This window comes from Nyctereutes procyonoides, unplaced genomic scaffold (assembly GCF_905146905.1).
Source record: "Nyctereutes procyonoides isolate TBG_1078 unplaced genomic scaffold, NYPRO_anot_genome, whole genome shotgun sequence".
NCBI lineage: Eukaryota > Metazoa > Chordata > Mammalia > Carnivora > Canidae > Nyctereutes > Nyctereutes procyonoides.
Genome location: NW_026575117.1, coordinates 8,801,233 through 8,813,291, shown reverse-complemented (window position 1 = coordinate 8,813,291; position 12,059 = coordinate 8,801,233). Strand labels below are relative to the sequence as shown.

The following is a 12,059-nucleotide window of genomic DNA, read 5'->3' as shown; positions in this document are numbered from 1 at the left end:
TAAGCACACAGCACACATTGATTATAGGAACTGCTGAACACAGTGCAGGTGGATGTCCATTTGATCTATTATCAGGTCCTCCTAAAAGCCTGCAAAAATCCTATATGTACAAAGCCCTGTGCTAGGTGCCCAGCAGGATACAGAGATGAATAAGACAGCATCTGTGTGCTCCAGACTCATGCAGTCCCAAAAGGGGCAGACCTGTAAGCAGCCAGCTGTGATAGAAAGCAGAATGCGTGCTGCAGAGGCAGCTCAGACAGCATGTCGGGGGAGGCCAGAGGAAGGCACGGCTGTCTGCATTGGGGGGAAAGCTAAAGCTCCATACCATAGAGTTGTTTGAGCAGGTAAGAAATTACGGGGTGGGCATTATTATACATGCTCTGAAGAAATATTAATTAAATACTTAATTGTCCAGGTTATTAATGTTCCTAGGATTTCAAAAAATGGATGCAGAAAAGAGAAGAAGCAGCTTTAGTCTCTTGGCTTTTCTTGGAGCTATTCATGGACCAGCTTGCCCAGGATCACACGGCTGAATTCAAAACTTTAAATAGTCAAATGCACCATCAGTTTCTAACCTTGTCAGCAGTGATGTTGTACCGTCTGGGCAGCGACCATGCAGCATGACACCTTGAGAGAGAGCCCCAAAAGCTCACCCCAGAGTCAGCAGGACGCTTGGTGCTGCCTGGCCATCCGCAGAGTCCTGGTTAGATTTCTGCTAGAAAAATTGGGTGGAATTCGGCTAACTCTTCAAAGCCCGTTTGAAAAGCTGGTACTTTCTCTTGGTTAAGCCAGGGTTAGTTTTGAAGTGAAGGAACACAGTTCTGAGTTTAAAAGCCTGATTACTAATTGTACATTAAGCAGTATGTAACAAACATATTTGTGTTTACTTTGCAATGAAGTGTAGATTCTAGAGGGAACATAGGGAAGAGCCCTGGACGAGAGGTCAGGACAGAATGCCAGAGCAGGAAAGTGGTGTGGAGACGGTCTGTTGGGAGACTGGGAGGGAGGGTTGCCCGAGAGCCATTTAACAAATACGTGAGGAGGGGCACATGGGTAGCTCAGGGGTTGAGCACCTGCCTTCCGCCCAGGCCGTGATCCCGGGGTCCCAGGATCGAGTCCCGCATCGGGCTCCCGGTGCATGGGGCCTGCTTCTCCCTCTGCCTGTGTCTCTGCCTCTCTTTCTGTGTCTCTCATGGATAAATAAATAAAATCTTTTTTTAAAAAAATACGTGAGGACCTGCTGCTTGCAGGGCGCCCCGCTGACACAGTTGATCCAGCCCAGAGTGAGACTGACGCGGTGACGGGGCCCTCCGGGGCGCACGTTCTGGGCCGCACTGCACACCGTTGAAACATTCTGCTCGCTTGTGGCTTTTGCTTTTCCTCCTGCCCCTCCTGCCCCTCCCACTGGCTGTTCCTTCTCAGGCCGTTTTGCTGGTTCTCTTCGGGTTCCCTTGCGTTCGGGCCCCTGGCCTCTCAGTATCAGACCGCCCCAGGGCTGCGGCTCTGGCCTTCTCTCTCCTCTCTGGGCGACCTCATTCAGGCCGATGGCCTCACATTCCATCTTACGTTAACAACTCCCGAACGTAGGTCGTTAGCCCAGATCTCACCTCTGCCCTGTAGCCTCACGTGGCCAGTTATCCACGCAGATGTGTGACAGGCTCCCACACAGCCCACCCTCTTCCCCAGACCATCCTCCCTCGTGCTTCAGCACATTAGGTAAAGGCGACACCTGCCTTCTGGTTCTCAGAGCCTCGAGTTCTTTCTCAGACCACATGCCTGCTGGGCCGTGACATGGCTCTGCCTTCCCAGCATCTCCCGGACGGAGCTGCTTCTGTCACCGCCACCACAGCCTTGTCACCGAACCTGCTGCTTGTCTCCTACCTGCTAACAGGGCTCCTCACTTAGGCCCTGTCCTCTCCTGTGTTCCGTGACGTCGGGCTGCACGTGAAAGCCCTCGGCTTGCTTTCATCCCGCTCAGGATACCGCACGGTGGTCGGAGGCCCTACATGGTGTGGCCTCACCTTCTCCCCACCTCCCCTTGCTGGCTGCATGCCGGCCACATGTGGCACCTGAGGGTCCTCGAGCACACCAGGCCCACCCCTGCAGGGTTTCACATTTGCTATTCCTTCAGCCTGGAAGCCTCTTCCCCCCACTCCCGCACGGCTGGCCGCTTCTGCACCTTGGAGTGGCGTGTCCCTTCCTCGGCCCCCTCTTGACAATCAGAGCCTCTTCCAGCACGCCCTCTCCCTGCTTTGTCTTTCTCCAGAGCACCTGAGCTGCCTGATGGAATCCGCACTTTATCTGCTTGTTCCCTGCTAGGTCTTCTGCTGCAAATCGAGTGCCTCCAGTGACACAGAATATGACATTCAGTAAACATTTGTGGAATGAATGGTTGAGTAGTGTGGGAGACAAATTTCAAAAGTAAACGAATAAATAAGGTTATAATGAATCCTAGTACGTGCTGTGAAGGAAGCAGGGCCTGAACAGAGAATATGCCAGGGTTAAGGGTGTTCTGAGTTTGGCCTCTGAGGGGAGCCAACAGGAACATTTTTAAAGCTCTACGATGCTTTTATCAACTTCTGAACAATGTCTTGTAATAGAGGGTTTGAGGGGGCAGCTGGGGAGAAGAGGCCAGGGAGGAGGTTCTTTGCTATCCTTTGTCAGCAGTGGATTTTTCAGTGTCTTTTGATTTTCAACATATTTTAATTAATTCTGGGTTTGGTTAGAGAAGAGAAGACATTCTCAGTTCTCCTCTGAGGTCACTTGTCACCACGTGAACAGCTTTGGCTCTACAAATATGTTTGTGTTCACCGCTGTGCACACAGTATTCCCTTCTGCAGCATTTTGTAGCCTAAGAGGGGGCTGTGGAGTATCCCACAAACGACTTCATGCAGGAAGACAAGCAGAGTGTTGGCTTCCATACCAGGAATGAACCTGCTGAGTTCTTTAGCAGCTAACAGACTGGAAGTGCAGTGGATCTTTCTGCATATTCAGCATCTTGAGCTTTTGGGAGGGTTGGAGGCTTGGAGACAAACTGGGAGAATTTCTTGATGTTCAGGAGCAATTCCAGCCTTCTTATTCTCAACTGAGTTCCCAGACGGTCAGTCTTTCCCACCTGGCTCTTCTTAAAGCCACCCTGGGTTCAAGCCCTGCCTCTCTCTTTCTTTCTCTCTCTCTCTTCTCTCTCTCTCTCTATCTCTCTCCCCCCCCATCCCTCTCCGTCTCCCCTTTGCCTCCCTCCCTTCCCCATGCCTAATGCCTGAAAAGATGGAACCCACATGCTGGCAGTCCGAGTGGCCAGCACCCCATTGGGAGTGCTCCAGGGCAGGAGCCACAACACCTCATGAACTCCAGAACCAACTAAGTTGATGTGCCACTAAATGTTTAAAAAAATGGGAAAAAAATAGGATTTTATAGGGAAAAGAGTAAAGGAATTTGGGTTGTTAAGCTTTAAGAAGGGAAGGATAAGGAACAATTCGGAGTTAATCATTCACGTCCTCGAAAACCATTATTACAAAGAGGAAGCCAGTTCATAAGTTCTCCTGGGCCAGTAAAAAGGCTGTATGCCGAAATGACCACATGAGAGAGTCGTCTTTTGGTCTTAGGAAAAAACTTTCCAATTAGGAAAGTGATTTACACTAGAGTTCTCTATCAAGGGAGGATATAGATGTACTATTTGAAAAGCCTTAAAAAAAAAAAAAAAAAGCCTTTCAAGTAGCATTGAGAACCATTTGCTTTGGATAGTCCATAGAACTACTGTCTAAACGAGATGGTATCACAATTTATGATTTTTTTTAGCCACAGCTCTCTTATTAGGGAATAACCAAATCAGTCCCATTGAGTATATATTGCTATGTATATTTGGCCGAGGTGTTTTTGGTTTTGTTTTGTTTTGTTTTGAAGTGTTCAGGGTTGGAGAGCCCTGCTACACTGCATGTGCTGTTATAGCCAGCTGGCTGGCCGTCCCCCCGGCTGCCCCTCTCCATGGCTGCTGGACCGTTTGAATCCATTACCAGGTAGCAGATGTTCCTTGAGTCCGAGTTTCTGTCTGCATCCAGGAAGGCAGGAACAGGGTGGGAATGACGTGATGAGTCACTGGCTATTTCAACAATGATAGCAGGAGAGGTGGACCCTAAGGAGTGTTTCATTCCTAATGTTTAAAGTTCAGCAGCAGCAGAGTAGGTGTCTGCTAACAGCAGCTTAGAAAGCAGAATATAAAGGACAGACAAGCCCCATGAGATGCACACCCCTCCGTTGAAGCAATGGTCGCTGCCCTTCCCCAGGGGATGGGCTGCCCTCCGGTATGTCAGCACAGCTTCGAGGGGCCGAAAAGGTTCATCTCAATGTTTAATTTATGTCTGTGCGCTCTAATAAAGATAGACACTGAATCGTTACACTTCCCAATGAGAATGCCAGTTAGTACAGATAGAAATTAAGAAACGCCACTTGAGTGTAAGAATACATCTTACCTGTCCTTTCTGATTCAGAGAGGAAAAGGGTTTTTACACAATATGTTTGCCAAGGGAGGCCTGTAGGTAAGGACTCTACGATGCAGAAGGCATTCATATTTTTAACCGCCAGTTTAAGTTTTAGAATGTAGCCTATGGGTGTGTTTCATTAATTTGGGGAATGAGGAAAGTGGCACTGATTTCTTCCCATTGCATTCACTTTACGTAAATGACATTAAATGTTCCTGGAATGGTTAAAATATTAAGAAAACAGTAACTTGAGGGTGTAAGTTGGATTATTTTTTTCCCAGCGATTTAACAGTATTTTGCTATCCCATGCCATCTCTTAATGCATTCAAACTGGTGTATAGCTTGATGCACTCCTGTGTCAGTATTTAATTACATTTGAAAATGACAGAGTAGTTAAAATTTTGGTACACTAAAAAAATACTCATGACATTCAACAGAAGGACAATTAGTAGAGTTTTCCTGGTTTTATTTCACAGGTGGATATCCAGGTAAGATCCATGTTTCTGCTTAAGATTGATTTCATGTTTTTACACTCACCTGCTTGGATAGGCTGTTGGTTTGCTATAACATTTTACCATGTGCATGAATCATTAGTGTAACATCTGAAGTTAATTTCTTATTTAAAAATTGGTACTTATTTTTAGACACACTTATATATGTTGAACTTTATTTCTAACTACAAGGTTAATTTATATATTTTCTAAATTGAGCGACTACTAGAATTACAATTAATAACAAATACGAAGTTGGATCTTGCTGCTGAAAATTATTAAATAGTTTTAACTATAGATTTGAACTGCACTCAACCAAAAGATAAATTCTGACTTTAAAATTGTGACTGGGAATTGGAAGATCCTGTTTAAAAAAAAAAAAATCCTAAAACCATCAACCTAGCATCTCTGCTCTGACAATACCCAGTAGACGCTCAATAAAATGTCAGTTAAGCTGGTGACAATGAAAACGTGCAAAGCAGTGTCAGACTGAATAGTAACAGAAAGTGTCATGCTAGAAGTTTGCTTAACACGTTAACTTTAAAATCATTTTAGATATAGGTTTTCTTGATATATTTTTCACTCTCATCATTAAATCTCAACCTTCACTTTGTTTTGAGGGATCCAAGTGAAGGCGAAGCCAGTGGCAGAACAGACACCTCAAGGTGAGGAGCCACTATTAATCCTTCGCTGCTAGGTCCCCGTGTATGGAAGCGTGCTTTTGAAATACTTACAGGACCCAATAAACCTGAATAGAACTAATAACTAGATAGTATGTGTATTTTACATTTTTATATTGGGTTGGGTTTTCTTAATGTTGCCTAGCGTTTAATGAAGTTTAAGTTAATTAACTTGAAATTTGTGTTTCCTAAACATTATTTTGACGTGTGTGCTTTGTAGAGAAGTAGCCTTACTGTCCTATAAAATATGTCCTAGCAGAAGAAGTAATGAATTAAAATATATTGATCCTTTTCTCGCTAAAGTGGTGTAACTGATATTAAATTAGGTAACACAGAACACTGAGGTACCCAAATAACGTAGGAAGGTTTGATATTCGTAATGTATTTTAGGTGAGTGTTCAGTGGTAGACCACATTTTAAGACTCTCGCCCTGCCTTACATACTTGGTTTTTGACAATCAGTAGTGGTTGTGAATCTCCAGGGCAAGCCCAATCAGAATCAGGTGGGGGGCTTGACAAAACAGGTGCCTGGGCCCCTCCTCCAGGGATTGTGATTGGGGTTGGGGTGGCGGCATGAGGTGCTGATGCTGTTGGTCAGGGGACCACATATATGACTTGTTAGTATGTGTGTTCATATTGACAAATAGGAAGTTGAAGAAAGGAAGGCATTAAATTATTTGGAATGTACACCTGCATTGAAGGATCCCATATAAATCACAGAACCTTGACAAGCAGCTCCTCAGTAGGACACAGATGCCCTGGCTTCATTCAGGAATCCTTTTTGACCAGCTGAGCACAAGCCCCAATTTAATTTCTACCTCTTAAAATTAATGGAAATGTAAAACATAACAAGCTTTGGAAAACCTTCATTAGGCATTCCTGTATGATATATATATATTTTCCAAACTATATTTGTTTGTCACAGTAGTTGAAATGTTTCTTTATTGAGTTAGGTGTTCGAGTTACCAGAATAGGCATCCAGAGGGAGGCAGAACAAATATCTTTTCTTCTGCCTACAAAATGAGCATGAAGGACGTTTGTTTTTAGCCCCTCCCTCACTTACTCCTCACTTCAGAGCCTCTTCCTGTGTCTCATCCTGCCTTTCCGCTAAATTTCCCTCTGAGACACGTAACAGTATAGTGAGTGGCACAGGTGGCCACTGATAACTGCCACTACCTGTGGGCACTCTATCCTTTTCATGGGATTCTGTGTCCCTTCTGTTCGGTTGTTGTTGGGTTTTGTTTGCTTTTTTTTTTCTTTTTGCTCTTTAGCAAACTTATTGAATACCTACTACCTATAACTAGCTGGTCATTCAATTCTCGCAAGAGCCAGGTGAAAAGTATCCATTCTACAGTAGAAGAAACAGGAAAGAGCAGGAGGTCCTGTCATGTCAGAGGCATAGCCTGGCGTGATGGTGAAAAGCAGGGGCTCTCGAGCCAGACCCCACGGGTTTGAGCTGAGTCCTACCACTTGCCTAGCTGTGCGACTTAACTCTGGAGTCAGAGTAAATGAGTAAATAATGCATGTTAGGTGCTTGGAACAGTAAGTGCCCAATAAATGTTTGCTATTATAATTAGTATTAACATTTTCAGGAGCTTTCTACGGTTAATGTCACCAGTGGTGATGTCTTTGAGATACATGTAGAAAAACGTCTTGTATATGCCTCTTTTCTCAAGGTCGCCAGGTGACCTTGGTGGAATGGAAGGAAAACTGATTCCTGGTCTTTGCTTTTCAGCTCATTAGCTCTATGACCTTAGAAAAAGTAATGTAAGTTTCCTAGCCATCAGTTCTGGTTTTAAAATGAGCATTCAATCACATGTTCTCTTGGGTCCCGTCCAGGCCTAGCGTGCTGATTCCATAACTGGAATTGTACATGTGGTTCTGATAAATGACTCTCATGAGATCTGCATGCCCAAGGCCTGTGATGCAGTGGCTTAGAGTCCGTGAGCAAAAAGAAAAATAGTAGAGAAGACAGTGAAATAAACACTGCCCATATTCATCTAATAGTCTTTAGAAATTTAGTTTCTCTACTTATTCCTTTACTGATTTTCTCAAGCTTGCGTAGTTCACAGAGCTTTGGGCTCAGGTACCTAGGAATGAATAGGAAAATATATATATATAAATATATACATAAAGATTCATAAATACAAATATATGCAGGAATATGTATTATAGATAATATTGATGTAAAGTATTATATATGAATACAAAATGTTTATGTAGTAGGTTATAAACACTTCAAAGTATATCATTTTTTTCTTTTAAATAAGTGAGATAGATTCACAAGTTAAAATTGCAACATCTGTATATGGAAAATTGCTCCACAATTTTCCAGGGTCTTCTGAATCACAAATAATCTATTTTACCTTTCTGTGATTATTTGAAATAGGTTTTCTGGTTCTATACTGTTTATGGGAGACCTACCATCAAGACAATTCAATAAGATCGATTCACTTAACAAACATGTATCCATCAGCTTCCGTGTGCCCAGCACAGTTCTAGAGGCCTGAGAGAGATCAGTGAGCAAAACAGACAAAACTCTTGCTCTCCTGGAATTTACAGTCTAGTGGGTAGAGTCAGACAGCAAATAATGAACATAATACGTACTTGAATTAAGTGGTATGTTAGAAAAATATAGTATATTAGAATGTAGCAAGTGCCATAGAGGAAAAATAGAGCAGGGTCAAGAGGGTTGGCCATTCCAGGGGAGAAGCTGGGGGTGTACTAGGGTGCTCGGGGTAGACCACACGCAGAAAGTGAGGAGAGATTTGAAAGAAGTAAAGGAGTTAGCCATGTAGCTCCCTGAGGGGAAAGCCTGGGGGCAAGAACACACCCCGTATGTTCAAGGAACAGTGTGGAGGCCAGGGTGGCTGGAGAGGAGTGAGCAGGGGCGAAGATAATACAAGATGAGGGGTTGGAGGTAGGAGTGGGAGTGCAGCCACGTGGAACCTCGGAAACTAATTGAAGGATGTCTTCAGCGAAACGCTGAAAGCATGAGAGGGCCTGCTGTCTGTCTACACTTCCACGTATGGTACGACCTGACGTCTTCACCTCCTTTGCAATACAGCGTCCTTTGTCGGCATCATCAGATGTCAATGATCCCTCTGTAGCCATTACCACTGTCCTTGTCCCCAGTATTTTTCCTACCCAAAAAAGGTAGAAGAAAAGGAAATTCATATTTTTAAAGATGTCTACAAGTAGAATGCCAGCAGTTTGTTTCTGTAAATGTACAGAAAAATGGAGAAGCTACATTTGCAGCCTAAACAGAGAAATATGGAAGGAACTGACAAAGCGTTAAGTTCTTCACTTTCAGCTGTAAACTTGTTTCCCACAAGCAAAACCAAAGCAGGTGGTGTCCTGGGGTCTGTTTGTGTGAAAGCCAGATGACGCAAGCGTTTGTATCTACCTGAAGGTAGTCAGTAAAGGGGGTAGTTCCATTAGGCACTGAATGATGACCCCTTAGATTCGTGTGCGCTCTATATGTTGGCAAATTGAACACCAATAAAAAATAGATCTATATTAAAAAAAAAAAGATTTCGTGTGTGCTTTGACTTCTTGGCTGAATGGGATTTTTGTTTCCGTTCTCTCCCTCTGCCCTCTTCTTCTAGAAGTACATCAGGGGAACCAAAAGAAAGAGACAAGGAAGAGGGCAAAGATTCTAAGCCACGTTCTTTGCGATTCACGTGGAGTATGAAGACCACTAGTTCAATGGACCCCAATGACATGATGCGAGAAATCCGGAAAGTGTTAGATGCAAATAACTGTGATTATGAACAAAAAGAGAGGTTTCTGCTTTTCTGTGTCCACGGAGACGCTCGGCAGGACAGCCTCGTGCAGTGGGAGATGGAAGTCTGCAAGTTGCCACGACTGTCACTGAACGGGGTCCGCTTCAAGCGGATCTCGGGGACATCGATCGCCTTTAAGAACATTGCATCTAAAATAGCAAATGAGCTTAAGCTGTAAAGAAACTCAGACGTACAGGATCAGGGAAGATACGTTCACAGACGAGGTACAGTTTTTGAATGTATTGGTGATGCCTAGCGCGATTGGCCTGTGGATCTCCCCGCGTAGAATCTGCCCTTAACGCAATAAGGATATACATAGTTACGAACTGTACAATTAAAGTCAGTATGAAGTATAGTAAATACCTGTAGCTAAAAAAGTAGGTTCCCATGTACAGGTAAGTATATTGTGGATTTCTGTTCATTTTCTGTTCATAGAGTTGTATAATAAAACAGATGATTGCTTAAAAAACTTGTATAGTTGTCGAGATTTCTGCACATAAATGTATGTTTGATGCTCTCAGTTGGAAATGTTCTTCCTGTTATTTACATCCTGGTGGGTTTTTTAACTTCTTACCTCCATCATGCAATTTTGAAAATTGTGTCCAGAATTAAAAGTGCACAGAAATAGTCTTTAAAATTGTAGCATGGACTTTTAAAAATTATTTTTAAACCATATTTAAATTTAAACCAGAAGCTGATAAATAGATCTGAATTATTATTCATATACACAGAATTATTCCTGCTTATCTTTGCTCTTATCCTTGTTCTCCGACAAGGTTTAGTTGAGAAAATACAAAATGTTTACAGTGTTGGCGCTTAGAGTTTTTAAAGTAAATTACATAAAAATAATAATAAATAGGTTTGCCTTGAGCTAGCTAAGAAGTACTGGGGAAAAAGTTCAACCTGTACCAAATTTCTTTTAAACTTTAAAGTGTTTTCTGGCCCACTGCTAAATGTAGCAGCAAAATTAAAAAGAATCAATACTTCATCTGGCTATTATAAATGTAAACTGTCACTTAGGTTTGCTGCCTTCCGAATCCCGCAATGTCATTCCGGAAACACGATAATATGGGGACTGTCTCGTAGCACAAACTCATCTTCACAGTGTTGATCGATGCATCCAGTTAAGACATAATGCCACCTCAGGAACTAACTGGCATTGGGAACATTCACCCATTCTCCTGCCGTCCTCTTCATCCACCCCCGACACGGTAATATCTGTAAGTACTTAGGAGGCTTTTGAGCAAAACCTACTATTTATAGCAGTGTATCATCGATTTATGCTTACGTGGTCCTTCAGTTTGTTCCCATGTAGCCTGTTTGTTTTTAATACTTTGCCAGATTTTCCTGTATTTATTCTACATCGTTATGCCTATACCGTGCAGCTTTGTAATTGGGCATTCGCCTCCTTTTCTTTCATGATCAGTGATCTATGCGATGTAAAACCACTAGTAAAGGTACATTTTAATACTTGTTATTTTTTACTGAATTAGCCTTGGAGGTTGACTGTGCAATGTTACTTAATGTTGTAATTACTGTAATATCAACATATGGGCCCCATCTGCACACTCCTGAGAAATGGAAAGTGTGTTCAAATTTTATCAGTTTAAAGGAGAATAAAGCTGTGATAAATACTGTAATTCTGACCTACATGAGAAAGCTCTGCGTGTAGGTGACGTGCCATTCCACAGTGGCTTCCGGACTAGGGTGGATTTTACATTCTGTACTGTACTGTGACGTAGCTTTCTTCTGTAACGGTTCTGTTCTAAAATGAAGTGTATTTTTGCCTTAGCAAAGGATGGTGTTTGGAAAAAAAAAAACTGTGTAGCCCCCTTTTAACCTGGTGTTTATTCAGAAAAATTGATGCAAATCTTTATTCACTTTCACTGGTGCACACTGAAATTTTACTTGAACAGTTCTCATAATAAAGCACTTGTCTTCTGCTCTTTATCAGAATGTGAATTACCTGTTTTCTAGCACAAAAGTATTCTGTACGGGGAATTTGTTTCATGTGTTAAATTTAGTTAGTAGGGGGTGAAGCTATGTAGGTTTCCAAAATGTCATTATGACGAGAAAAATTGGCTCTTTTATAGGAATTCCTATCATCAAAACACTTAAAAAAAAATAGCCATCATGCCTTTTCCAATGTAGCAAACTGATGGGGATGGGGATTGTTTTTTTTTGGGTTTTTTGTTTTTTGTTTTTTTGTTTTTTTGTTTTTGTACATTTTCTCACTCTGGTTAACTCTTGTATGTTTGTAGCAAGGAATTTTACTTCAATATTTTTTTATGAACTGAAAATGAAATCTTGATATTCGCTTCAGATTTTCCCATTTTATATTACAAGATAGCTATTTTTTGAAGGTTTAGAGGAATTTTACAATACATTTGCATAAATAAATACCAGTTATATTCACTGGCTATGTGATATCAGGGTTTCCTTGGTTTCTGTTTAAATATTATTTGACATAACATCCCTAATATCAAATTAATTATTTTATAGAGGCTGGGATGCAGTATTTAATTTGATAAATAAAAATTTGACTAATAGGATGAAATATACTCTAGAACCTTGACCCAGTAATATTGTCTCAGGTAGGATTTGATTTTAAAACTGAAAAAACTGT

The 12,059-nt window shown here is 42.1% G+C and overlaps 1 protein-coding gene across 3 annotated transcripts in view; it reads left to right on the top strand.

The window, feature by feature from the left end:
- Window positions 1–11,383, top strand: part of MARK1 (microtubule affinity regulating kinase 1) — a 117,183-nt gene extending 105,800 nt beyond the window's left edge. For 2 of the 3 annotated variants that reach the window (XM_055334032.1, XM_055334030.1), the window contains 2 exons: window positions 5,590–5,634; window positions 9,257–11,383. In XM_055334032.1, coding sequence (XP_055190007.1) covers window positions 5,590–5,634; window positions 9,257–9,611 — 400 coding nt within the window. In that variant the 3' untranslated portion in view covers window positions 9,612–11,383. The remainder of the gene's footprint in view (window positions 1–5,589; window positions 5,635–9,256) is intronic. The other variant, XM_055334031.1, reaches the window with a different exon arrangement.
- The last annotated feature ends 676 nt before the right edge of the window (window positions 11,384–12,059 follow it).